This window comes from Phascolarctos cinereus, unplaced genomic scaffold (assembly GCF_003287225.1).
Source record: "Phascolarctos cinereus isolate Bilbo 61053 unplaced genomic scaffold, phaCin_HiC Scaffold_726;HRSCAF=1367, whole genome shotgun sequence".
Taxonomy (NCBI): domain Eukaryota; kingdom Metazoa; phylum Chordata; class Mammalia; order Diprotodontia; family Phascolarctidae; genus Phascolarctos; species Phascolarctos cinereus.
The window spans coordinates 291,854,026-291,879,847 of record NW_027556098.1 but is presented as its reverse complement, the minus strand read 5'-3'; the positions used below and the strand labels follow the sequence as shown (position 1 = coordinate 291,879,847).

Here is a 25,822-nt window from a genome sequence, read left to right as displayed (position 1 = left end):
TATATAATCTCCTCTCTCATGGGAATGTTCTTTTGTGTCACCCTTTGCATTCCCCTTTTTGGGTGAACTCCAGTTCTTTTCACTCTCCTTATCCCAATAGTTTCCCATTCTAGTTTATCACAGTCCCTTCTTTCATTAAAAAAAAGGATGTATTGTCTCTTCACTTAATCACCTTTAGATTTGCTGGGGGGGAGTATCACTTTATTCCCTCTGTTCCCTGCCTCTCTTCTTTTCCATGCAACTCTTCACTCTCTTATACAACACATTCATCCCTCCCCCCATATTAATTTACTTATAAGGAGACAGAGGATGTAGTCTCCTATAGTTTCACTTCTCCTGATTCTTTAAATTCCGCTTACATCTTTAAGTACTTTCTGTTTCTTGATTAAGTTTTTTTCTTCTTTCTTTTGCCCAATAGAGCATTTTCTCCCTTTAAAAAAAAACCTATAAAAACAAGAGAATTCATTTCATTACTTAATGTTTTCTTGATAACTATTTATTTCCCACATGTCAAAAAATCTGCTTACCTAGAGTTTTTTTCTCAGCAAAGCCTCAAATGCCTCTCATTAGTTAGTTGTATCCATCTTTTTGTGCTACTGTTGTTGATAATTAGATACAGATTTGCAGGATTCATTATTCTGAGTTACAGATTGATCTCTTTTGCTTTTTGAAATAAACTTTTGTTCTCCTTCAATTTTTATGCTTATGAAGCAATCCTGTTATTTAAGTTGCATTTTCTGAATATTTGAAGGTCTTTCTCTTGGATACTTGCAAAATTTGTTGATTGCTATTGAAATTGTGGAATGTAACCACTATCTGTGTTGTATTTAAAGTACATGGTTTTTCCTCATGGCAATTCACAAGTGATTCTTTCTATTAGTTAATCTTCATCCCTATTCAGAGGTTCCAGGCAGTTTTCTTTAAATATGTCATGAATTATGCTGTGCATCCTGTTTTTAAGGTCAGTCACTTTGACTTGTGTAAAATTCATATTTCCTTCTAATGTTGTTTCCTTTTGTTTCTCTTCTTTTTTTTTTCTTTTAATAAACATTTTAATTGCTGACCAACAAAGTAGTTCTAAAACTGTAGCTTCTGGAAGAACCACTTGTTTTTGCCTATTTTGTACCTTTCCTCCAATTTAACCTTGGCATCCCTCCTCACCTTATATTTTAGTGCAGGGTCACAGAACACATCCTTGTTGACAACTGTTTTGTCCAATGGGATATCCACAGAGTATCTGGTGGGCATGAGGTGGTTGTAGTTATCAACTTTCACAAAGAACTTAATTTTTTTTTTTATCTCTTGGCAATCTTCTTTTTGCATTGCTGCAGTCAGTTTGCGAGGGTAGCAGTCAATACCTGCCACCAAGGCATGACTGTAGGGCCTGTCGGCGGTCCCATATTCTTGATGATGTCAGCTTTGAGCCCAGAGTACTGCCCAGCCAGGACCAGTACCACCTTCCCAGGTTTCATGAACTTTCCCATTTCAACACGAAGCCTTGTTACTCTTCTGTTAAATTACTCTTTACGTCAGTATTTTTGTGTTCCAAATCTGTTATTTCCTAATAGCTTGTTGGAGAGATTCTCTATTTTGTATTCCATTTTTCTTTCTATGATGTTCTCATTTTGTAATCGTGTACTGAGAGCTCTTATTGTAGACCTAAATTTATTCCAATTTCCTCTTTTAAGAGTTTTAATTATCTCTTTCTAAATATTTCTGTAATTTATTTTTCCGTGATCTCTGAAGAATCTGAGATTTTCTCCTTTTTGGGACAATATTCCATTATTTTCCTTCATAATAGCTTGTTCAAAGTATGTTGGTCTCTTTTTAAGGTTTTAATAATCTTTCCATTTTTATGGTCTTCTCTGTTAGTTTATCTTCTTACAAGGTGGGCTTTTTTTTATCAGCTTTTCTCTCTTGATCCTTGGTCTTTCAGCTTTTCTATTCCCTCACCTTTGAGATTCTTCCTCTATTCATTTGCTTTATGATTCCTTCTCACTTATCATCCCTCACCCTTCTGTTACACAAACCTCTGGAGTCCGGATTGCTATGTGGCTTCAGCTTCCTTGTTTTCGAGAATATTGAGGTCAGCCAGTCTTAGTCCTAGTTTGAGTAATGTCAGAGAAGAGAGGTCTGATGTGAGCTGGGTTTCCAGTCTGCTTTCCCTCAGGCCAGACACTCTTTCCCAACTAACCTGTGGCTGTGACCACACATATGTCTCTCACCATACCCAAGCCTTCTGCCTTGATCTACTCTAAGTCACCTTACATTTCCTTACCATGATTAGAAAGAATCAGTTTATGTCACTTTTTGTGGTATCAGTGGGGTCCAGCCTGAATAACCATGATGGGAGATGCAGACCCTGAATTACATGATTTTCCTCATACTTACCACATCAGTCACAGAAAGTGGTTTGGGGGTATGGAAACCCAATAAGAGATATAAGTAATAAACTTCTTCAGAATTAATTCATTTGTATTTTACCAAGTTTAGGGCTTTTGACTTAGTATCTAGCTGCCTAAGAAACATGGTAGTAGCACAGTGGATAGATTGCTGAACTTGAAGTCAGGAAGACCTGAATTAATATCCTGCCTCTGCTACACTTACTAGCTATGTCACCCTTCGCAAGTCTCATAACCTCTTAGCCTCAGTATCGTCATTTATTAAATATGGATAATAATAGCACCTACCTCAAATGGTTGTTGTGAGAAGCAAATGAGATAACACATTGTTCTGTTAAGCCCAACTGAGAGGTGAAGTACCTGTAGAGTGAGAGGTAAGAGTCATGGAATTCCTTTGTTAGACTTTGCTTTCTCTCAGTGGATTCAGGGTGTCATGTTCATCACATGGTAGGGTAGCTGCTGATAAATTAAAGTCTGTGGATCAGAGTTGGGAGCACTTGGGAAACATGGATCCTTAGCATTTGGAGGAATGCTCAAAAGGCAGGGTTTTGAGATCCCATTCTTACAGGGTTCTGGTGAGGGTGAGATGACCTAACTCTCATCGGTATCCTCTTGGTGTTTCCTCATCAAATTATCAATATCATCTCAAAATTATCATTGCCAACTTAGCCTTGCCTTATTATCATAATATTTCATTGGATTTACTGCACATGCTTAGGGTTTTTCTGCAGCTTGCAGAACAAGACCATTTATTAAGGTCTACTCCGCTTTTCTAATTTAGCAGTCTCTAAATGTGGCCTTAATTTGGGAGGCAGTATTGGCAAATGACTTCTGTGTTCCCCTTTACACTCTTAGTTCCTATTTCCTGTTTGTTGTTACCTTACTCTGCCTACTTATATACCTACTTATTTTACTTACTGGTGGAATGGTTGGGGGAAACCATAACGAGATACAATTTCAACACATGTATATATAAAGCACTTTGCCAATTTTAAAGTGCTATATAAATGTTAACCAATATTATTATTATTATTATTATTATTATTATTATTATTATTATTATTAGCTTGTAGCTTCATCTGTGATAATTGTCTCTCTCTTGCATAATTTTTTCTTTTGAGACTTTGGGATTGGAAACAATTACAAAAAACAGCTACATCATCTGGCTGCTCATGTTGTATGCATATGTTATAGAATATACTGTAAATGGATAATAAACTGTGCCTAGAGTTGAATAGGAGGAAGGAAGCAGGCTACATCCCATTTGGGAAGTTTAGCAGTTACTTCAGTGATTGAAATCTGCTTCCTGTAGCAAAAATTCATCTTTTTAACAACAGTATCCTGCAGGTGATGCTATATGACTGCCAATCATGAAATACCATGAGCTCTGAAAAATGATTATAGAGATTCCATAGAAAGATGCAAGGGAATGTAAATAGGTTGTAGTATATTACCAATGAATATTCTCATTCAAGAAGTAGTATAAAAGACATCATCCAGGATTTATAGGACCAAAAATAATGGCCATACAAAAAGATAGTGAAACCCTTGATCTTACTATCACCAACAGATGTGTGACTCCATGTTGAAGAATTCTGAAATCCCCTCATCTGACCATAATCTGTTAGATTTTCACCTCTCTCTCTGCCTTCCCTTACCAAATCCAACTCTTCATGCATACTATGACCTTCAATGTCTCAACCTTTTAGTTTCCTCCCAGGCCATTACTTTTGAAGTAGTTGTATTCTCCTCTTTTCCCCTTATTGATCCCTTCGTGAACCAATTCAACTATACAGTGTCCTCTTCTCTTGAGGCCTTGGCCCCGTCATCAAATCGCTAATTGCACCCTGCCAAGCCTCAGCCTTGGATTACTCTCATCATCTGTCACCTTCACTCCTACACATGTGCTGCTGAATGAAGGTGGATAAAATCACACCACTATTTTGACTAAGTCCACTAGAAATTTATGTTACCCAACCTCTACTGGGTCCTCACTGCTGCCAGGTAATTCTTTCCTTATAATATTTCTATCTTATTCTACACTATACCTCTTTCAAATCATTTCATATCTCCTCAGACTTCCCATGGCTCCCTTCTAACTCTCTTACCTGAGAATATAGCCTCATATTTTACAGAAACAATTGATGCCATTTACCATGAGCTCTCTTTTCTCATTTCTTCCTCATCTCATATCACTCAGATTAATCAATCAATCAATAAACATTTATTAAGCATCTGATCTGTGCCAAGAACTGTGCTAAGCACTGAGTATGCAAAAAAAAAAAAAGGTGAAAGACAATCCCTGCCCTCAAGCTTACAATCTAATGGGAGAAAGCATGCAAACAAAATATATAAAGCAAGCTAGATAAATGATAAATAGGAAATAATTGACACAGAGAATGCACTCAAATTAAGAGGGATTGTGAAAGACTCTAGTAAAAGATAGGATCTTAGTTGAGACTTAAAGGAAACTGGAGAGGTCAATTGGCCAGGCAAAGGAGAGAGAGTATTACAGGTATGGGGCCAGAGAAAAAGCCTAGAAATAGACAGTTGTTTTATACCACTATATCTTCTTTCACCCATGTCTTACATGAAGAGGTGGCCTTTTTCTTTTCCAAGACAAACTCCTCTACCTGCAAAAATAATCTCATTCCATCTTATCTCCCCCAAAGACTGCCCCTTCTGTTTTCTCCAGTCTCTCACTTACCTTCAATCTCTCCCTGTCTACCTGGTTCTTTCTTATAAATATGTCTATGTCTCCCCCATCCTCAAAAAACCGCTGTCTCTTCTGCCCCTTGTGGCTAAACTCCTTGCCTACAATAAGTCTACCTTAACCTCTTCTGACCTTATCATTCTACTGAAACTTCTCTCTTTAAAGTTACCAGTGATTTCTTAATCGCCTAATCTCATTGCCTTTTCTCAGTCTTCATTGTTCTCTAACTCTCTGTAGCCTTTGACACTGTTGATCACTCTTTTATTTTTGATACTGTCTTCTCTTTAGGTTTTTGGGACACCACTCTCTCCTAGTTCTTCTCATACCTATCAGATCACTACTTAGTCTCTTTTGATGAATTCTCATCTAAATAATGTCCTCCAACCCTAACTGTCCCCACAGGTTTCTGCCCTGGGCTCTCTTCCTTTCTGTCTATACTATTTCATTTGGTAATTTTATCAACTCTTAATTACTATCTCTATGCTAATTATTCTCAAATCTACCTATTCTGCCCTAACTTCTCTTCAGTCTTATATCCCCAAATACCCTTCTGACATTTTGTGCTAAACTCAACATGTCCAAAACGGAACTCATTACCTTTTCACCTAAACTCTCCACCCTTCTAAACTACCCTATTACTGTCAAGGCAACACAATTCTCCCAGTACCCTAGGCTCACAACCTAGGTTTCATCCTGACTACTCACTATTTCTCCTCTTTGTAGTGGATTTTATGAAAGACATAGCATAGGATGTGAAAGTGCGGATGGGTTGATATCTTCTTGGGTGAAAGAAGTACCCATATCAGGGATTTCACAACTTTAAATGCCATATATAATCTAGCCCTTTAAATCCTAGTTATGTAACCTAATTTTCCACATCTTGACTCATTTTCCATTCTACTAAGGCTGGTCTAATCACTGCTACATAATATACTACTCATTCTTACCTCCATGAATGAAAGCATTTATGTGATCCTCAGTCCCTGTTTATAATTCTTCTCTTGCATTCTTCCTTCTCTCCTCTGATAATCCAAATCCTCCCTGTTCTTTAAAGCCCGTTTTAAGCTTCAGTGCTTTCATGAGGGATTTTTAGACCAGTCTATACCATCATTTTCTTATTTTCCTGTGAAGTCCTACATGAAGTTCCATATATCCACACAATTTAACAATTTTATGCTGTCAAATTATTTGCTGCTGCTTCATGTGTCTATGGTTTTCCTTTCTAACTAGAGTGTAAATTCCTTCATAACAAGGATTACATTTTAAGTAACTCAAAATACCACATTGCCTAGCACTGGAGATGCTAAGTACTTGTTTAATTGATTAATAATTGTTCTAGTTGGAAAATAATTATCACATTTAACCAATGTTTGATTTTAAATGCATAAGACCTAGAAATATTAAATTAATTTAAATGCTAGCATATTGTATCAGCATCTTTGATTTGGTTCCATAGGCAGTCCCAGGAAGAGTCACAACTTCCAGTCAAGATTATTTTAAAATAATAAGCCAAGTTTACATTTGCATCAAAATTACTATAAAAACATAGACACTTTCAGTGACTGTGAACATTATTTTAATTTATTCCTTTGTTCAAATGGCACTGTCTTACAGTCATATTATCTTCCAAAAAATAATAGAGGAACAGTATCTCATGGCCTCAGGACAACTGGTTTGCTCTTCTTCCTCCTACCATGAAACTGTGTCATAATAACTGAATTCACTCATTTACTCAGAATGCCCACTTTTTTAATGACATCTTTTACCTCCATAAAACTATAGCATAGTATTTAGAGAACTGGGTCTCAGAGCAAGGAAGATCTGGGTTCAAGTCCTGTTGCTCTAACATACTGACTTTACCTAAAATGGGTCACTTAACCTCTTCATGCTCTTGGCTAGTATTCAACAAACTTTTTTTTTAAAGGACTGGATAGTAAATATTTTAGCCTTTGCAGGCTGAGGAAAAATTGAGGATATTATTTAGGTACTCATGTAGTGAGAGGAAAAAAATCCATTAAATTTTTATTGACAAAATTTAAAATATTATAATAATTGAGTACTATTAGTGAGAAGATTTTATGGGGGCAGCTAAGTGGAATGGTGGATAGAGCACTGGGCCTGGAGTCAGGAAGACCTGAGTTCAGTTCCAGCCTCAGACACTTACTGGCTTTGTGACCCTGGGCAAGTCCCTTAACCCTATTTGCCTCAGTTTCCTCATCTGCAAAATGAGCTGGAAAACAAAATGTCAAACCACTTCAGTATCTTTGCCAAGAAAACCCCAAATGGGCTCACAAAGAAGTGAATGTTGAAATTGAACAACAACAAATGAGAAGAAAATGATTTTTGAAGGATAAGATTTCACTTGGGTTTCAAAGTTAGTGTTTCTTTGTCAAAATTAATTGCAAATGCTCATCTGTGAATGATAATCTGCAATGGGATTTTACATATTTCATGTTTAAAAATGTCTTTTCACCCAGAAAGGTATTGCCAAATTCTGATATCAGTTCACAAGAATGTGATTTTAATTGAGCATATTCACTTGGAAGGCATTTATAGAATTCTGTTAGGTTTTTCTTTTAAGTGTCATTATATTGAAAAGTAAATACTTCCAGTTGAAGGTTAGAGGAAAGTTCTTCAATTCCACAGTTAAATGGATTTTGAAATATGGAATTTATTTTACACTTGTTTCAGGGTCCAAAAAATGCTGCTGGAATTGTAGTTTGAGCTCAGAACATATATCCACTACACATTTATGTGGAAAGGGGATTTTGCTTTTTGTTTTAACTTTTGATAGCACAGGAAGTATATAAAGCATCTTAACATTACTTATGAGTTACACAATATTAGTTATCACCTAATTGACTTTACCACAGTATAAATTTCACCTATAACCACTGTTTTGCCTTCTAATTTTAGGTTGAATTCATTAAGAATCATTACCAACTTTGCAGCAAAAGCTAATTTATAAAGCCATTTAGTTTTCAGTAACAGTGGTTGAGGACTGTTGTTCAGAAAAAAAAATTAATCCTGGCTGTAACTTAAAAAAAAATCCTCATAAATATTTTTTCTCTTTTCTTACTCTTTTTTTTGACATGATGGCTATGCACTGGTAATTAAAAAATAAAATGTTGTGATACAGAAATATATGTGACACTTGAAATCCTGTCAAGCTAAAACTGTCACCCACATGTACAAAAATATTTAGAGCAGCTCTTTTTGTGATGGCACAGAATTGGAAATTGAGGGGATGCCCATCAGTTGAGGAATGGCTGAACAAGTTGTAGTATATGAATGTAAGGGAGCAACTATTGTGCTATAAGAAATGATGAGCAGGTTAGTCTTTAACAACATGAGTGTTATGGAGGTGTTTTGCATGTACATGTCTAGCCTGTATCAAATTGCTTGCCTTCTTGGTGGGGGTGGGTGGGGAGGGAGGAAGGAAGAGAATTTGGAACTCAAGGTTCTAGAAATGAATGTTAAAAATTGTTTTTGCATGCAACTGGTAAATAAGATATACAGGCAATGGGGTATAGAAATCTATCCTGTCCTACAGGAAAATAGAAGGGAGAGGGGATAAGTGAAGGCAGGCAGATAGAAGGGAGGGCAGATTGGGGGGAAAGGGTATTCAGAATGCATGTCATCTGGGGTTGGAGGGGGAGGGGAAAGATAGGGAGAGAATTTGAAACTCAAAATCTTGTGGAAGTGAATGTTGAAAACCAAAACTAAAAGATTAATTTAAAAAAAAGAAGTGATGAGCAGGCAGACTTCAAAAAACCTGGAAAGACTTGAATGAACTGATGCTGAGCAAAGGGAGCAGAACCAGGAGAACATTTTACACAGTAACAGCCACAAGGTGTGATAACTAACTTTGATAGACTGATCTCTTCTTAGCAACGCAAGGATCCAGGACAATTCCAAAAGACTCACGATGTCCCCACAACCAGAAAAAGAACTATGGAGTCTGAATGCAGATCAAAGCATATTATTTGCTCTCTCTTTTTTCTTTTTTTTCTTTTTGTTTCTTCTTTCTCATGGTTGCTCCTATTGGTTCTAATTCTTCTTTACAACATGACTAATGTGAAAATAGGTTCTATATGAATGTATATGTACAGCCTATATCAAATCGCACAATGTCTTGGGATGGCGGGAAGAAAGAGATGGGGAGAAAATCTGGAACTCAAAATCTTATGGAAGTGAATGTTGAAAACTAAAAATAAATAAAATTTTTTCAGCCAAAAACAAGGTCTATAAAATCTGCCATACCAGCCAGACTCTTAAGGAGTCTGAGCATCTGTGAGCTGTTGGCTAGATTGTAAAAATCTGAACAGTAGCTAGATCATAAGAATCAGAGCATCTTAATGGAGACAAGATGGACCTTATGTAGAGAAAGACTATGGGAGGGATCTAGGAGTGGCCAAGTAGTCTATGAGGTAATAGAACTCCAGGGGCCTGGACCATGTGGCCAAAGAAGAATGGAGCCTAGTTAGGATTAAGCATGGGAAATGGCCAGGGGCCATATAGAGTTAAGACAATGGAACAGAGAATTGGGAGGTTGGGTGTAGCCACAATGAAAGGCTAGTTGATGGGATTATAGCCTCAGGCTAACGCCAGAGATTTGGCCACATGGGGAAGTCCAGAGTTTTTCCTTTTTGGGGTCTAGATCCCATCCTCTCACTTCTGAAACTTCTTCCTGCTGGCAAGGGGCTTTGAGGGAGTCCCAAAGAGGAGGTTGACTGGAACTGAGCACAGGCTGCATCCAGGGAACAATGGGGAGACACTGACTGTCTCCCAAACCCACTGTTTACTACCAAATGTAGATGAATAGGCTGTAGTCTTACAATCTCACCTGGTGAATAGCTTGGTATAAGGCAGTTTTTTCCCAGTGCAGGGAACCATATAATGAGGTCTAGAGGTTTAGGTGTGCTGGAATCCCAAAATCACGACTCGCAGGTCCTGCCCAAAAGAATTCCACCCAAGCCTTCTTTCAGCCAAAAGCAAGGTTTATTGAGATCCACCATACAGACTCTCAAGGAAGCTGAACATCTGTGAGCTATTGGCTAGATTGTAGAAATCTGAGCATATAAGAATCAGAACTAAAAATAACTAAATTTAAAAAATACATATAATCATCACTGTGATTTATAGCACTAATCCACAGCAGTGCTAAGTGATGAGAGTACCACATAAAACGTTACTGAAGAACATCTAAAAGAATGAGCATGGCTATGTTCCAATAAAACTATATTTAAAAATATAAAAACAATTTTTAGCTTTTGAGTTGTACAAAAACAGGCAGCTGGCTGACTCTAGGTTTTATTTATTACACAGCAAATATCCTAACAATGCAATGGTTTAAAATTCAAATGGTGTCCACTTTAAATCTTGTACACTTAACACATTTTTTTAAAATAAATACTCCTCATTCATTCCCAATAACAATAATATCAGTAATGGCCCTACCCTTTACTGCAGTGAATTTAAATACTTTTTTTAGTAGCAAGATGATACAATGTATTCTCATCATTCCTATTTGGCAATGTAATTTAATGCCAGTTTTAATTCAGAGCTATATCACCTTAAGTTATATTGAAATATAATGTGGCATGTCATAACATAAATATACTGTTTTAAAATTAATCTCCCCCTCTCACTGAGCAAGAAAATAAAAAATTAAATCTTCAGTACATAGTTTCATAGTTCATAATAATAAATTCCCACATTGCCATGTCCAAAAATTTGTCTCTTTCATCATCTCTCTATCAGAAGGTGTATGGCATGTTTCATATTCATTCTTCTGAACTCATGGTTTACAGTTGCATTTATCAGAATTCCAAAATCTTTCGAAGTTATTTTTCTTTATAATGTTGTTATTGAGTAAATTGTTTTCTCTTTTCTTCCACTTTAGCTTTATATGAGTTCATACAGGTCTTTTCAGTTTCCCCTGAAACTGCCTGTTACTTACAGCATAATAATATTCCATTATATAACTGGCTATTTTGGGAAGTTTAGAATTCTACCTATATTCTCAATCTCTGATTAGTTGATCATACAATCCATGGGGTTAGGCCTTAGCCCTCCCCAATAAGGCACATTCCTCACTTTGGAGACCACTAATTTGTATATTTGTCATTATGTAGAATTCTCTATTTTGATGTCTTAGCCTCCTACTAGGCTATAAGCTCTTTAAAGACACTAACTCTGTTTTATCTAATTTTTTTATCTCTTCCAGAAAAAAAAATATTCTATTACAGTAGGCAATATGCTTTAAGTATTACATCTTATAATATTTATCCTTTCTTCTAATTCTGCGTTGGTTTTGGCTTTAAGCAGTTGATTTCTGCCTACATATAGCTAATTCTGTTTCTTTAAGATAAAATTAGTTTCATTTTTATGATGCTGTTTGGTACTTACCATGTCTAGTGAGCCTTCTAACTGTCTTCCTGAATCAAGTTCAGGTTTTTAAATAATCTACAAGTTTGTTGTCTCTATTATTTCTTAATCCCAAACCAATTTTCTGAAATATTGCTTGCTATAATTCCATTTACTTACCTTTGCATCAGCGTCACCAGGTATCAAGGTATTTGTTGACATAATATGTAGGCTATTGTCAATTTCTTTGAATAATTTCTCTATTTCTTTATTCCCTATAGAAGGTATAATATAAGCAGGCACTATACCTGATGATCTCCTTGCCAATGTTCATCATGAAAAGATCTACAAGGAGAGATGACTAAAAGTACTATAAAATGATAGTTCTTGTTGTACTTGAGCACATGAGGCAATTAACTCTTCTAATGCTTATTTCCTCTCTTCTAGTTCCATGTATAGCAAAAACGTAAATAAATCTATGGCCCAGTTCTCCAGTAGTATACTGGAAATCACTGAGTTGATCTCTGTTGATCACTGAGAAAAGATTTCACATTTAAAATACTAATAGTTAAATTAATATTTTTAGATAATCTGACTTTTCTTCCTTTTGTTCCTCAGCTACCATCACTACAGAAATAGGGCTGTCACAGAAATTAGCTATTTTGTATTTTTGTCTTCTTTACAAGTACTTATGGCCAAAGAATTTATCACCTAACAGCCAGCTTGCTAGTAATGAGTCTCTCCACACTGAACTAGGCTTTAGTGTATTTCTGGGACCACACTTAAAATATGTTCAGTTTAATCAAACCTGACAAGCTTATGCTCCCCTGGTCTAGTCTTGGAACAGGCTAAGTCATTCCCATTCCATGATGAAACACTATCACTTTTGATGGTATATTAAATTTTAAAAGTTTTTAATTTTTCTGAACTCATGCCTAACATAGTACCTTCACAGTAGGTCCTTAATTTTTGTTTATTGAATTGGGTTGAAGTTATGTCATACATCAGGATATGTTGAAACTGCATATTCTAGCATATATGTAAATGCCTCTTTAGCACATAATCAACTTTGAGAGGAAGCTGCCTTTATTTCAGGAGTATAGATTGATCTAATCCTGCTAAATTACTGGGCCCAAACTAATAAGATTAAATTTAAGTGTTAAATGTAAAGTCCTGTGGTTAGGCTCAAAACAGTCATCCTTACAAATAGAGCATTGGAAAAATATGGCAAAATAAACAATTATTCTGAAAAAGATCCTTGGATTTTGTATTAACATGTGAGAGGATGGCCAAAAATGGTGATGTAATCTTAGGTTACATTCAAAGGCATTGTGTAAATGATGGTTCCCCTCATACTTGCCCTGGTCAAATTATATCTTGATTTCTGTATTCAGTTTAGCCAAATGCTGTTTGGGAGGGAAAAGAGGAGAAAGTAGTAAACGGGAAGAAAAATATCATTGAATTATTATGGTGAAAAAATCAAACAGGTGATATTTTACCTTGAATCTCTGATCCTCTACTTCAATGAACTCAAAAAATTACCACGTAACATGCCATTTTTATACTTGGATATTTCTTGATATGTTGTATTTTGTACGGATTCAGCTAATTACACTTTTAAACTTATGTGTGTGTTTCTTTTTAGGTCGAAAATTTAAAAAGTTCAATAAAGTCAGAGTTATGAGAGCATTAGATGCTGTTGCTCTCCCACAGCCAGGGGGCCTTCCAAATGAGAGCCAAGCTCTAACACAAAGAATCACCTTTTCACCAAATCAAGAAGTTCAGTTGATTCCCCCACTGATCAACCTCTTACTGAGCATTGAGCCAGATGTTATCTATGCAGGATATGACAACACAAAACCTGAAACGTCCAGTTCTTTGCTGAACAGCCTAAACCAGCTAGCTGAGAGGCAACTCCTTTCTGTAGTCAAGTGGTCTAAATCACTGCCAGGTAAAAATAATTTATGTATGGTGAAAAATAATCTAATATTTACTGTGTCTGTTATGATAATAGATTGTTGATGCAATAAACTTCATAATCAGAAAAGAGATGATAGATTTTAATCAATCAACAAACAAGTATTTATTGACTGTCTACTGTGCACCTAGTACTGTACTGGGGATCACAATGTAAAAGAATGAGAAAAGACCATTCTTGTCTATTAGTTGCTTACTATCCTGTAGGATGGTCAAGAATTATACACATCAAACAAGTAGAGAGTAGTAGCAGGTAGCTTACCATCAAGAGCTAGACTTCATGGTTCTACATTTAATTGTAATAGCAATTCAGGGACGGAAAAGATCAATGCGAATATATTCAACTCTAAAAAAGATTCCAGTTCATCATGAGTTTAAACTAACTAGGTAAAAGTAGTTGAAAATGATTTTAAATATTTGCTTACAAAACAAATTAACAGTTTTCGCAATGTGCTAGAGGCTTGTAAAAACCAATAAAGAAATAGAAATCAATAAAAAATTATTTCCTAAAATAAAGCAGTTTTTAAAACTCTCTAAGATGAGTCTCTTAACAACCATAGTTTCAGCCAGATCTGTGCCTAGAGAGAGAACAGAATAGTCAATCAACTGTCTGTACCGTGAACCAGGTTAAATCATCATCATAACAAGAATATAAGTGCTTTACCTAAAAGTTTGTACTTAATCCCCCAACAGAGTCCCAAAGGAACATAGTTGCTGAGAGAATCATGGCAGCAGCAGCAACAGAACAGGTAGTTTTCTCCTGGATTATTTCTCCTGTTTTATTTTGGACTGCATGACATAAAGAAAACCTAATGCAGTTATACTGCCCTTATACTCATGCATAGAAAAGAGAAAAAAAATTTCTTACTTCCCTTTTCCCTCCAAATATACTCACACAGCAACAGAATCTTTATAAACCTTTAGGCAATCCTGCTTCTCCTGTGCCTTATTCATAATTAAAACCATTAAAACATTTTAGCCCCAACAAATCTGAATATTTTTTTTTACATTTCTCTCAACCTAGCAATGTAATTCTCAAGTTTTGTCCTCCCTCAACAAATATAGACCACTAGACCAGCAATCACCAAATAATGTTACTTAGAACCTTACTTTTCTATACAATATGGATAAGGGTATTGTTACAAAGTTTCCAAGCTGGTGATATGTTCTCTACACATTTAACAAAAATAAAATTATGTATCTGTAAAAATATTTGCATATATAAATTTGCATATATAAATGTAAAAATAACTTTGATTTTCCTTATTTTCTCACATATTTTTCTGGCCCCTTTATCCCAGGAAAATTCCATACCCCCAAATTCCCTGGATCAGAATTTATGAAGTCTACCAATGTATTTCAAGGCCTAAGGTTTTCCAAGGGCACATTAATTTGTAAAACACTGGATTAGATGAATTATAAATAAAACTTCAAGAGAATATCAGGCATAAAGAAAATTTGCATCTAGTTATATCAAGTCCTTTTTAAAAAAAAACCCTTTATGTATTTTCTTCTCATTTATAAAACAGGGATTTGAACATACTCAGGAAGCAAAGATGAATGAAATCTAATATTCTAGTAAAGGTGAAATATTGTCTGCCTGTTTACAGGGTGTCCAAAGCGAAAATTCCTAAATTCCCACTAGTTACACTCTTATTTATAGGAACTTGGCATGAAAGAATATATTTGTTCTTCAGTTTTCCCACTTGAAAAGTACAAACAACAAATACCTTAAATATTTGTGGAATGTTTTTGAACCCATTTATGACAAAGGCAGCTGTGGTTAGTTAGAAAAAAAAAAGCAATGGAAATCAAAAGTCCTAGATTCTAATGCTTACTCTGTCACTAACTAGCATCAGACCTTGGTCAAATTAATTAACCTCTAAAGGCCTTACTTTTCAATGATGTATTAAGTTATGTGAATTTAGCAAAAAATATGATTACCACAATGGTAGTGTAATTTGAGTGAAAAAATCATTTTCTATTATTTATAAACAGGTGCCTATATTTTTGTTTTCCTCATCTTTTTTATTGTTAGAGGTTTTGCTGACATGTTTCATATCTTTTGTTTCAATATTTAGTTTTTAAAAAATAAACAAAAACCTTAATTTTTAAGTCAACCTTAGTAAAAATAATTTATGTGAGTTTCAACTTAAGCAAAAATCTAAAATATGTGTTTTTAAATTTAGATCAGAGTTATCTACGTATATAGTCCACCAAAACTAATGTAACCTCTAGAACTGAGAAAGATATTACATGTAAATTTTGTCTCATGATTAATTTCCAACCAGTTTTATTTAGAAGTTGAATTATGATATGAGAGAAAACAAATGTTTGGCATGACTAGAACCTTATGCTATTAACTAAAAAGTATTCATCCCCACTCCTACGTATTGTTTAAATAGTAAGACTAAATTGATCAGCACATGCTATAGCTTGTAGTTTAAAAATTCTGTTTAGAAAGAAGTAGAAATAAAAAGGAGACATGGAAGTGCAGAGTTCTATGTTGTAACCTCATTAAAATTTTAATGAAAATATTTTCACCTGTTTTTAAAAATTCTTTTCACAATTTTGCTTTGAAAGACTGTGTTATGTGTTGCATTATGGTACTATATTGTTGTATTATAATACTAAGTTTCTTTGTAAGAAAATGGGAGCAACCAAAATTTTCCCAGATATTGCATGTCAGTATGTTACAATATCTTTCAGGGTGAAAGTAACTTTGTTTTAAAATATAATTTGACTTCCCAGTTGAGACTGATACTGTTCCTAGAAAAGTTACTAGAAAGTTTTGTATACCAGGTTACTAAGACTCTGAAAAGAGGTCACGTAAAACACCAAAAAGTTATCAGATGAAAATAATGTTTAGTTATTGGAAACCTGCACATATATATTTAGATAGCCATATAATCAACTCTTGTTTGCTCACAATAATTGAAGAAAGCCTTGGCATGACCATACCAGATGACAATGATTCATAGCATTTTTAATGCTATGTGCAAAGTTATACTAATTCTTTAAAACCCAGTAGAAATACTACAATTACCATATAGTACAAACATGATATAGATTTTCCTGTTGCACAAGAAATGAAGAAAAATATTAGGGACTCTTATTATTTTGGAACTGAATAATTATAGAATTGAAGAATTATATGTGCTATTAACATACTGTTTGATTTTTTTTATCTCTTGTCCCTTTTTTGGACTACCTTTGGGTATACAAAGTCTATAGAATAATAAAATAGCTGAATGATTTAGGATGATCAGCTTGACTATTCCTAAAGGTTGTTTGGTGAGTGTCTGTGTGCGTGTGTGTGTGCATGTGTGTTTGTGTGTGTTTGGTGGGGTAGAGGAAATACGTCATATAATAGCTTTTTAGATCATATGTTAAGGCTTGCAAAGTTTTTATGTCCATTATCTCATTTGTTCCTTACAACAGCCTCATGGGGTAGGTACTTACAGGTATTATTATCAGCATTTTGCTGTTGAGGAAACTGAAGGTAAAGTAAGTAATCCAAGATCATATAGCTTGTAAGTATGAGTGTTGTGGTTTGTACTAAGGGTTCACAAGATTAAGTCCAACATACTTTCATTATACCACATTACCTTAACATGCAGAGGAAAACTATTGAAGAGAATCTTCTTAGCACAGAACTCAAAGATGACTTTCACAAAAAAGAAGTTAAGAATGTATGCAATTTTCATTGTTCCAGTCAGTTTCAAAGCCCTATTGAATTAGTTGATCAACTGCAATAGGTTAGAAAGGAAAGGTCCAAAAATAGCATGGAAATACATTTTTACAGTTTTACTGACAGCATTTACTACCTTCAAGTTGTCACAGATAGGCCTAGTCTTGAGAAACACCCAGCAGTAGAACAGTACAATAGCCTCACCTGACATTATTACAATAATTATGTGTGGATTACAATTTCTGACAGCCTGACCCTTTTAATAAGCAACCTGAAGTACAGGCAGCATGTTCAGTATGCCATTTAAAGGAAGTTATGCACTAGCTGTGTGACTCTGGACAAGTCACTTAACTTCAATTGCCCTCACAAACAAACAAACAAAAAAAGGTAAAGGAAGTTATGTCACATTCAAACTGTGTCAGTTCTTGTGGTCATTCTTAAAGATTTTCAGCCATGTAAGTCAAGTCCAGTTCCATATCCCCAGCATGCATTGAGGTGATACACACAGACAAGTATTAAAAAGACGTAAGCACACAAAAATGTATCACATTCCCAAGCTTATTTACTGAGTGAGTACACTAGGGGAAATTGAGAATGTTCAACCTAACAGCTGGATGGACTTTGGAAAATACTGTTTGATTTCTTGCCATATCTGGTGAGCTATTTAAGCTGAAAATTGTCTTTATCTATTCTTTAAAGCATTTTTGTTTTTGTAGGTCAATGAGATGAGTTACAAGGATTTGCCAGGTTATTGTCCTTCAATACTACTGTGATAATAAGAAAGTTAAGTCATATGTGAAATAACTCAAACTGGTGGATTTTCTGCCGATTATTGAGGGCTTTTTTCTCTTGTGATTATCTGAAGTTGAATCAAAATGGGGATGGGGGGAAATCCACTTATTTTCTGTTATTATCTCAGTTCTTATCATCTCTAGTTGGTCATTTTCATATTGAAGGGTTTCTGCAGGCATTGGAACAATTTTGTATCAGTTCATCAATTCACTTCACCAAACATAAAACTACTATGTGTTTGTACATTCTAAGAGATAGAAAATTAGGATAAAACATAATTTCAGTCCTTATTATGTTTATGGGGTGGTAGGGGCATATGACATGTACATAAACAATTATGGTACAAAATAATATGTGAGAAACACATCAGAGAGGCCCAGAGTACAATGTTAACTCTAAGGAAGAAAGTGTCATTATCTACTTGTGAAGCTGGGAGATGGAGAGGATTCTAGGAAAGCATACTAATGAAGTATTTAATCTGGGCTTTAAAGGACAGATAGGAATTCAATTAGTAGAGGAGGGAAAGGTGTATCCCAGACTGGAATTTATGTGAGAAAAGCACAGAGCCAGGAAAGTGAGCAATGCCCTCAAGAGACATTGAGTAGTCCAATATTGGGAGAAGGCAAATAGCTATTCAGGAAAGAAATAGTGTTACTGCATGTATCTACAATTACTAATTATCCCCCTTGGGCTATTTAAAGAGCATGATATCTGGATGTGTTTGTGATAGAGTGTTAAACACTTAATGAGTGACACAGAACTGGAGGGCAGTGGGTTGAAAGGAAAAAAATTGAGAAGAGAACATGGAATACTTATTGAGTGCATGAAGTTTGGGTATTGAATATTAGAGCATTATGTTTGTGGAAAAAAAGGTGTTTAAGTACAGAATCTTAGAGCTAATATTTGTTGAGAGTTTATGAGGTAAATACACATTTACAGAGCCAAGTCCATGTTGGATATATGGAGAATGGGTTCTAGGACCAGGCAAGGACAAATGGCCCCTACCCAGAGAGATGGCTGGAGAGGTTGTGGGTCTTGACTACCAATGCTGATACTTGCTGAGTGATTTCATTTTTGAAGCTGTGATGACCAAGCCCATAGCACTCGCAGATGTTATATGATTGGCTTGTTCTGAGCTGCTAGTAGTTTCCACATGGGAAAAGAGAACACTTAGGATTATAAATGCAGGCTATTTAGAAGAACAGCTGGGGAGGTCTCTATCAGTAGGGTAACATCAAATTTCACAAATTCTGAGTTAGAAGAGACCTCAGCAACTATCTAGTAGATTTATTCTTGAATAAGAATGCCCTCTAACAACCTACCCAACAAGTGGTCAGACTTCAGCTTTTATTTGAAGACCTCCAGTGAGAGAGAACCCATTAACTTCTCTCATTCCGATTTTGGATAATTCTAATTGTTATGTAATTTTTCTACATAACAGGCCTGAACTTGCCACTTTGAAAGTGATTGTTGTAGAGAGCATTGAATACCAGGCAAAGGCAAAAGAGTTTGAATTGTACTCAGAAGTCGATAGGGAGTCACTGAAGGGTTTTGAGTAGGTTAGCAATGTGACCAGATCTCTGCATAACAAAGCCATCTAGAAATGGTGTGAAGAATGAATTGGAAAAGGAGACAGCAGAGATAAGATTTTTTAGGAGGCTAATGCCTCCTAACATGAGTTATAATTATAATCATCATAATCATCATGGATGTGTAGGCAGTGTGTCCCAGTGGATAGAGCACTGGATTTGGAATTAGAGATCTTCAGATTGAATTTAGACACTAGTTTTATCATCTGTAAAATAAGGAGCTTGAACTAAATAATCTTCACAATTACTTCCAGCTCTAAAATCCTGGAATTTTGAAATCAGCAACAACTGACATAGAGATTTAAGGTTTGAAAGGCTTTTTTTTTAATTCCTCAAAGTAGCCCTTTACAATAAGTGCTATATAATTCACATTGTATTCATGAAGCTCAAAGAGATTATGAATGTCCAGGGACATACAGCTAGCAAGTGTCTGAGGCAGGATTTTAACCTAGGTCTTTCTGACTCTAAGTCAGAAAGGCAAATTATTATTCACTCCATCCGCACTATCCACTGTGCCATAATGCCTTTCAGACCAGTAGTACTCAAAGCATTTGTAAAACTGCAGGGAAATGGCTTAAGCTCTAGTATTCTTTTAAATCCCTTTTTACAAACCAGGTGCTGTAGGTGTCAAGATGAAAATTTTCTGTCTTGAGTACAACCATTTTTTCAGGGCTAACAACAACAACAATAATAATTTATACTTATGTTAACACATGGAAGTTTATAAATGGTGTCCTCACAACAGCTCCGTTGATGACTCATGTGCAAGTATATAATCCCAACTTTACAAATAAACTGAGGCTCAACTCAGAGATGTTAAGAAAAATAGTCTTGAGTTTCACATCTAGTATCAAAGACAAGATTTGAATCCAGTCTTATGACTGACTCTAAGATCAGAGCTTTTATCTCTACACAACATGGGGGAAGTTAAAGTTTCTTGGAGTAGGCAACATTTGAGCTAAGCTTATAAGAATGGACAGATTTTTTGCTTCAGAAATTAAGAATATTTAACGGAGTCCAAATGAAAGAGTTGTTCCCTATATAACGTGAAGTTCTGCAAATTCTCTAGCATGCAAATGCATTTTAATTATTGTATCAAGTCCTAGAAAATTGCAATACCTATGAAGAGATCCATAATCACTTGAAAAAGCTTGACCTAACCATCCACAGAGGAAAAACAATGTGAATGAAGAATCTTATGATCCAGAATAATATATAATTGGTTGGACAACCTGTAGTATTTTTACATAAAATACATCTTGGACAGATAGAAGTTTTAAAACTTGGACCCTGAATTGAATGAGAGAAAGAAAGTAGTTTGGATTATGGTATTTTATGCACAAAAATTATACAATATTTAAATGATCCCAAGTTTCCTTTTGAAATTAAGGCTTGTCTTTTTGAAACATGTATTTGGAACACTTTGATTCTTTTAATGCTGCCAAGTTAGCATAATTTTTAGGACTATTATATTGCACTTTTGATTTATCAAAATCACGATCCACTGAAGGTCACAGATACTTTTCATGTGATCTAGCCACATCTTATTCTTGAGAAGTTCATTTATTTTTAAACACAAGTGTAGGATTTTATATCTCTCTATTATATTTTACTTGAACAATGGTACAAGTAAATGACATCAGGACATTAGAAAGTGACTTTTGGGGTCTGGTAATTCAATCATAACACACCAAACTTTATTATCACATCTCTCCATGCCCATGTCTCTCCATTTCACCTTATCTCATTCCTCTTCTGAGGCTTGCTAGTTACCCTGGGAAAAATTATTTTATCTCCTTATGCCTTCCTTCTCTTCATTCCTTCTGTGATCCAGTTACTTAACCCAAGCATAGTTGATAGGCATGAGTCACGCCAGTGACACAACCACATCAAAGAAAAGGCAAAGGCAACAGTTTTGCAATGAAACAAGACATAACCACTGAAATTAGCTTCCATAACCTAGGAGCATATTTCTTAGTTAGATCTGATTTCTCAACTTAATGAGTTTCCTTCTACTTGTCACAATTAGGCCATTTGTGGTATTCTTGTAGCTTTTATGATTCAGGTAAGAGAGAAAGGGGAAAACAATTACAGTATTTGGTTCAAGGTTCATGCCTTGAAACTGAAATTAACCTGGACAGACATTAGCAAGAGAGAAATGAGGAGGTGAGTCAAAGAAAATCTTTGGGCTGGAATTTAATGAGTTTTGAGCAATGAAATATCTATCTCTTCAACCTTCTAGAATAGGAATTCTTAATCTTTTTGTGTCTTTGAGCCCTTTTTTCAGTTTGGGGAAGTGTATGGACTCTTTCTTAAATAATTCAATGCTAAATTTCATTTAGAGTTTAGTGAAAATAAAGATGTAATTTTTTCCCATCAAAAGTTCATGGACCCCCTGAAATCTATCCACAGACTCCAGAACACCCATTCTAGAACTAATTTGTATTCCTTTAATTAAACCTGCTTCTCCTTAAGCACAAAGATAAAAAAAAAACATTTCTTACTCGATTTTATTGCTTTTCTGTTTTGTTTTATGTTCATTGTCTTCTGTTTTTCGTTCATTGTCTTCTGTTTTTCATTATAAATGTACATGTTCTTTGAGCTATTTTGTGGGTTAAACATGGGTTAAATAGATATTTGTGAGCTGTCTTAGGAATGCCTATTCATCGTTTATATATAACATTGTTTCTGTCAAAATATGTCCTCAGTTCCAACCAACCTACTAATGAACTTTTGAAATACAATTCCATAATAAGATGAGAACATTCTATTAGCAGGTGGTTTTATTCCTGTTTATAATTTTCCAATGTATTTCATTAAATCAGACATGTTTTCCTACAAAATGTATGTTTCATATAATTTTATCAAAAATTACAAGTAATTGCCACTGATTATTGAGTATTCTTTATTTTTATGGTCTTTTTAAATTTGGAATGGTCAAATACATTCATGTAACATGAAGAATAGAATTATAGAACCACTCATTTCTCCACTAATTCCTTAGTTCTATATCTATTTTCTTCACTGTCTTCACCTTTCTAAAATTATGCATATTGATTGTCCATACCACTCTTCTTCGTTATCACTTAGGTAAACTATACTGAATTCCATCTTTTCCCTATGCTTCCCTTCATTTTCTGGAGTTAAAATTTAACAAAAATGTAATCTAAGATATGCATTCCAATGCTTCTGTAATAGAGTTTTTCTTTAAAAAAAAAATTCAAAATCACTATAGAAAAAGGCCCTTAAGTCTCTGATCAAAGTTCCTTAAAATTCTTCTAAAAATGTTTGAAGTATTCAAAAGAAGCTGATAGAAATGACAGAGAAACCTACTTGAAATATAAGTGGGAGCTTAATATATGTTTTTGTTTACCACTTGAAGAAATATTTTTCCCAAAACCACGATCAAAGAAAATAAGTTTTTGTTATGGCCTCAGATTACTGAATGTCATCTCCCCATCCCTGATGGACTTAAACATTTTTCCAACATGTTTTGATGATGGAATGTACACTTTGATTCTTTTTTGTGCTTATTTCACTTGTTTTGCTATTGCTTTTATTCATTTATGACAGTAGCAAGAGCAAAATTTTTATAACAATAACATCTACTGTTATCACTACGATTACTATGATTATCATTATCGTTATTATTACTTTAAAATCTATTAATTCTGTATTGGAGCTTAGCTCTTGCTTTACTTGGTAACAATTGAACTTCATATGAGATTCCCCACCACTTTTCAATAATTGGTCAGGTATTCAATATATCAAGATACTCTATTCATGTCCAGAACTTAACCTATAATTCTGGACTTCATCCAGTGTTTCTGGTTTTCCAGAAATGTCCCACTAGTAAATTGATAATCCCCTGGCTAAACAGCATTTAGGCCACTGTTAAATATTTTTTAGTCTATATTTTTCCATATATACCATATGATCCCTAATCTATAGCCAAAGTGTTCATGGTGCAAAGAGTACTACAATCCAACCACCACCACCACTATTGTCCCCAAAGTTAACAAACACTATATTTCTTCACAAAGTTGGTCTTTTGATGGCATCATGACATTTTACATTCTTGTGACTAAAAGACAGAAATAAGATGAGGGAAACCTATCAGGTCACAAGTCATCTCCAGAACTGTACTTTTTAAAGATTTCTCTATAACCTTTGAGATTAGACACCTTTTAATTTCTACTCCTATCAGAAATTAACAGGTCAAATTATTTATAAGGAAAAGGAATTTTTTTCTACCTGTGGTTAAACAATTAGTAGTCATCAATCACCTCTGTACATGAAGTCTTTTTTTCATTTTGACCATAATTCCAAGTGTACTGTTTACTTGATTATTATCTTCAAGGAGAATTTGATCTCAGTGTTACCTTCTTTGTGTAGGCATATGATAATATATGATATTATAGTTAAGGGAAAAAAATATATATCACTGTATTTGAAATGTTGAAGTCAATTTTGCAGTACCCAATTTATCACTGTTAATCACTGTAAAGGGAAAGCAATTGTAGTAGTAATTATTCAATGCAAATTATGCAGATAAGATAATGCTGATAATTTGTCAGTATTTGAAATTTCAGGTACTTCAACAAATTTTAGCTTTGCTCTTATGTAATAAAGTTATTTTTACTTTAGATCTGGTTTCCAAAAAAAATGCACAAAAATTTTAAAATCAATAAAAGGTAGAATATGTACATTAAGTGATATAGTAACTGAAGGATTTTTAAATTATACTGATTACCATTAAAAAAGAGCAAATAAGGCAACTCAATGCAAGAAAACAAAAAATATATATTAAATACTAGGTAAGATATTTGAAAATTATGAAATTATTTCCCAAAGGAAGCATTCTTAGGCTATATTAAAATTGCTAACAATAACTAGAGACATTATTGAAAGTAATTACTTCTTACCTGGAGTTATCAATAGACATATAATCTTTAATAGTTTTGTTATTCAAATCTCATTTCATATAATTCTGGTAGTTTCCATGTGATATAACATAAAAACAACCAATAAGAGATATAGTATGGTAAAGTAGAAATGGCACTGGTTGTGAAGTCAGAGGCCCTGAATTTAAGTCCTGACCCAGTTTCTTGCTCACTGTGCAATATTGGACAAGTCACTTAATCTCCCTAGGCCTTAGTTTTGTGAAGATCCAATCCAGAAAATTAAAAACAAATTAAATGGTGCCTATTCATTTACAAAATACTTAAAAATTTTTAAGCATCACCTTCCCTCTAATGTTATAAAATTTCATTTTACATACTTCTTAAAGATGTATATGTCATGTAAAGTAAGAAATGCTTACAGGGAAAATCTCAGTACTGATTGTTTACATATAAATGGAAGTGGTATATAACATATGAGGGGCAGCTAGGTGGTGCAGTGGAGGGTTCCAGGCCTGGAGTCAGGAAGACTTATCTTCCTGAATTCAAATCTGGCCTCAGACACCTTTTAGCTATGTGACCCTGGGCAATTCACTTCACCCTGTTTACCTCAGTTTCTTCACCTGTCAAATGAACTGGAGAAGGAAATGGTAAACCACTCCAGTATCTTTGTCAAGCAATGGAGTCAGTAAGAGTTGGACATGACTGAACAGCAAATATAAGGCCCTGGACTGGAAATTAGAAGATGTGACTCTGAGTCCTGGTCTTGACATTTGCTAGCTATGTGTTTTGGACTCTGGGGACAGCCGGCTTGAAAAGCAGAACAACTGAACAATAACATATGCCATATATGAACACAGAATAAGTGCACTTAATTGGGTTTGAATGGAGTGTAAAGAAAGGGAGTCAGAGAAGTTGCCACTGCTATGAAACACTGTTTTTTTCCCCTTGTTCTGAGGAACACCTCTTACCCTTTTGAATTTTTTTCTTTACATCCCAACTTCTTCCCTTCCATACTGTATCTATGAAAAGACATGTAGAAAAAGATCAAAGACTCCTTTCTTCTTGTATTCCCGACTCTTCTAGAAACGGGAGATACTTTAAATTTATGAGCAGGAACCAATAGCTCTTTCCCAAAGGTCACTCCCCGACTTGAGATTTCAAACATCATCAAAAAATGGAATTCTTCACTCTATTGACCAATAGTAGTTGGGGGGTTTGTTAGTGGCAAGGTTTTTGTTTTTCTCAAATTTTTGAACAATACTTGGAACAGATCACTTATAAATAGATTTGAACCTTGAGTTTGAATAAAGTAGCTGTATAGATAGTAGTTTCAGAAAGTATGTCAAGTAACTTACAGAAATGTAAAATTTCAATGACCAACTTAA

The 25,822-nt window shown here is 34.7% G+C and overlaps 1 protein-coding gene and 1 pseudogene across 1 annotated transcript in view; one reads left to right on the top strand and one right to left on the bottom strand.

Moving 5' to 3' along the window:
* PGR (progesterone receptor) overlaps positions 1-25,822 on the top strand; it is a 90,259-nt gene that overhangs the window by 55,038 nt on the left and 9,399 nt on the right. Inside the window, 1 exon segment of the mRNA XM_020996182.2 lies at positions 13,130-13,435. Within this exon segment, the coding sequence (XP_020851841.1) occupies positions 13,130-13,435 (306 nt within the window).
* Positions 1,030-1,484, bottom strand: LOC110215014 (large ribosomal subunit protein eL27 pseudogene; annotated as a pseudogene).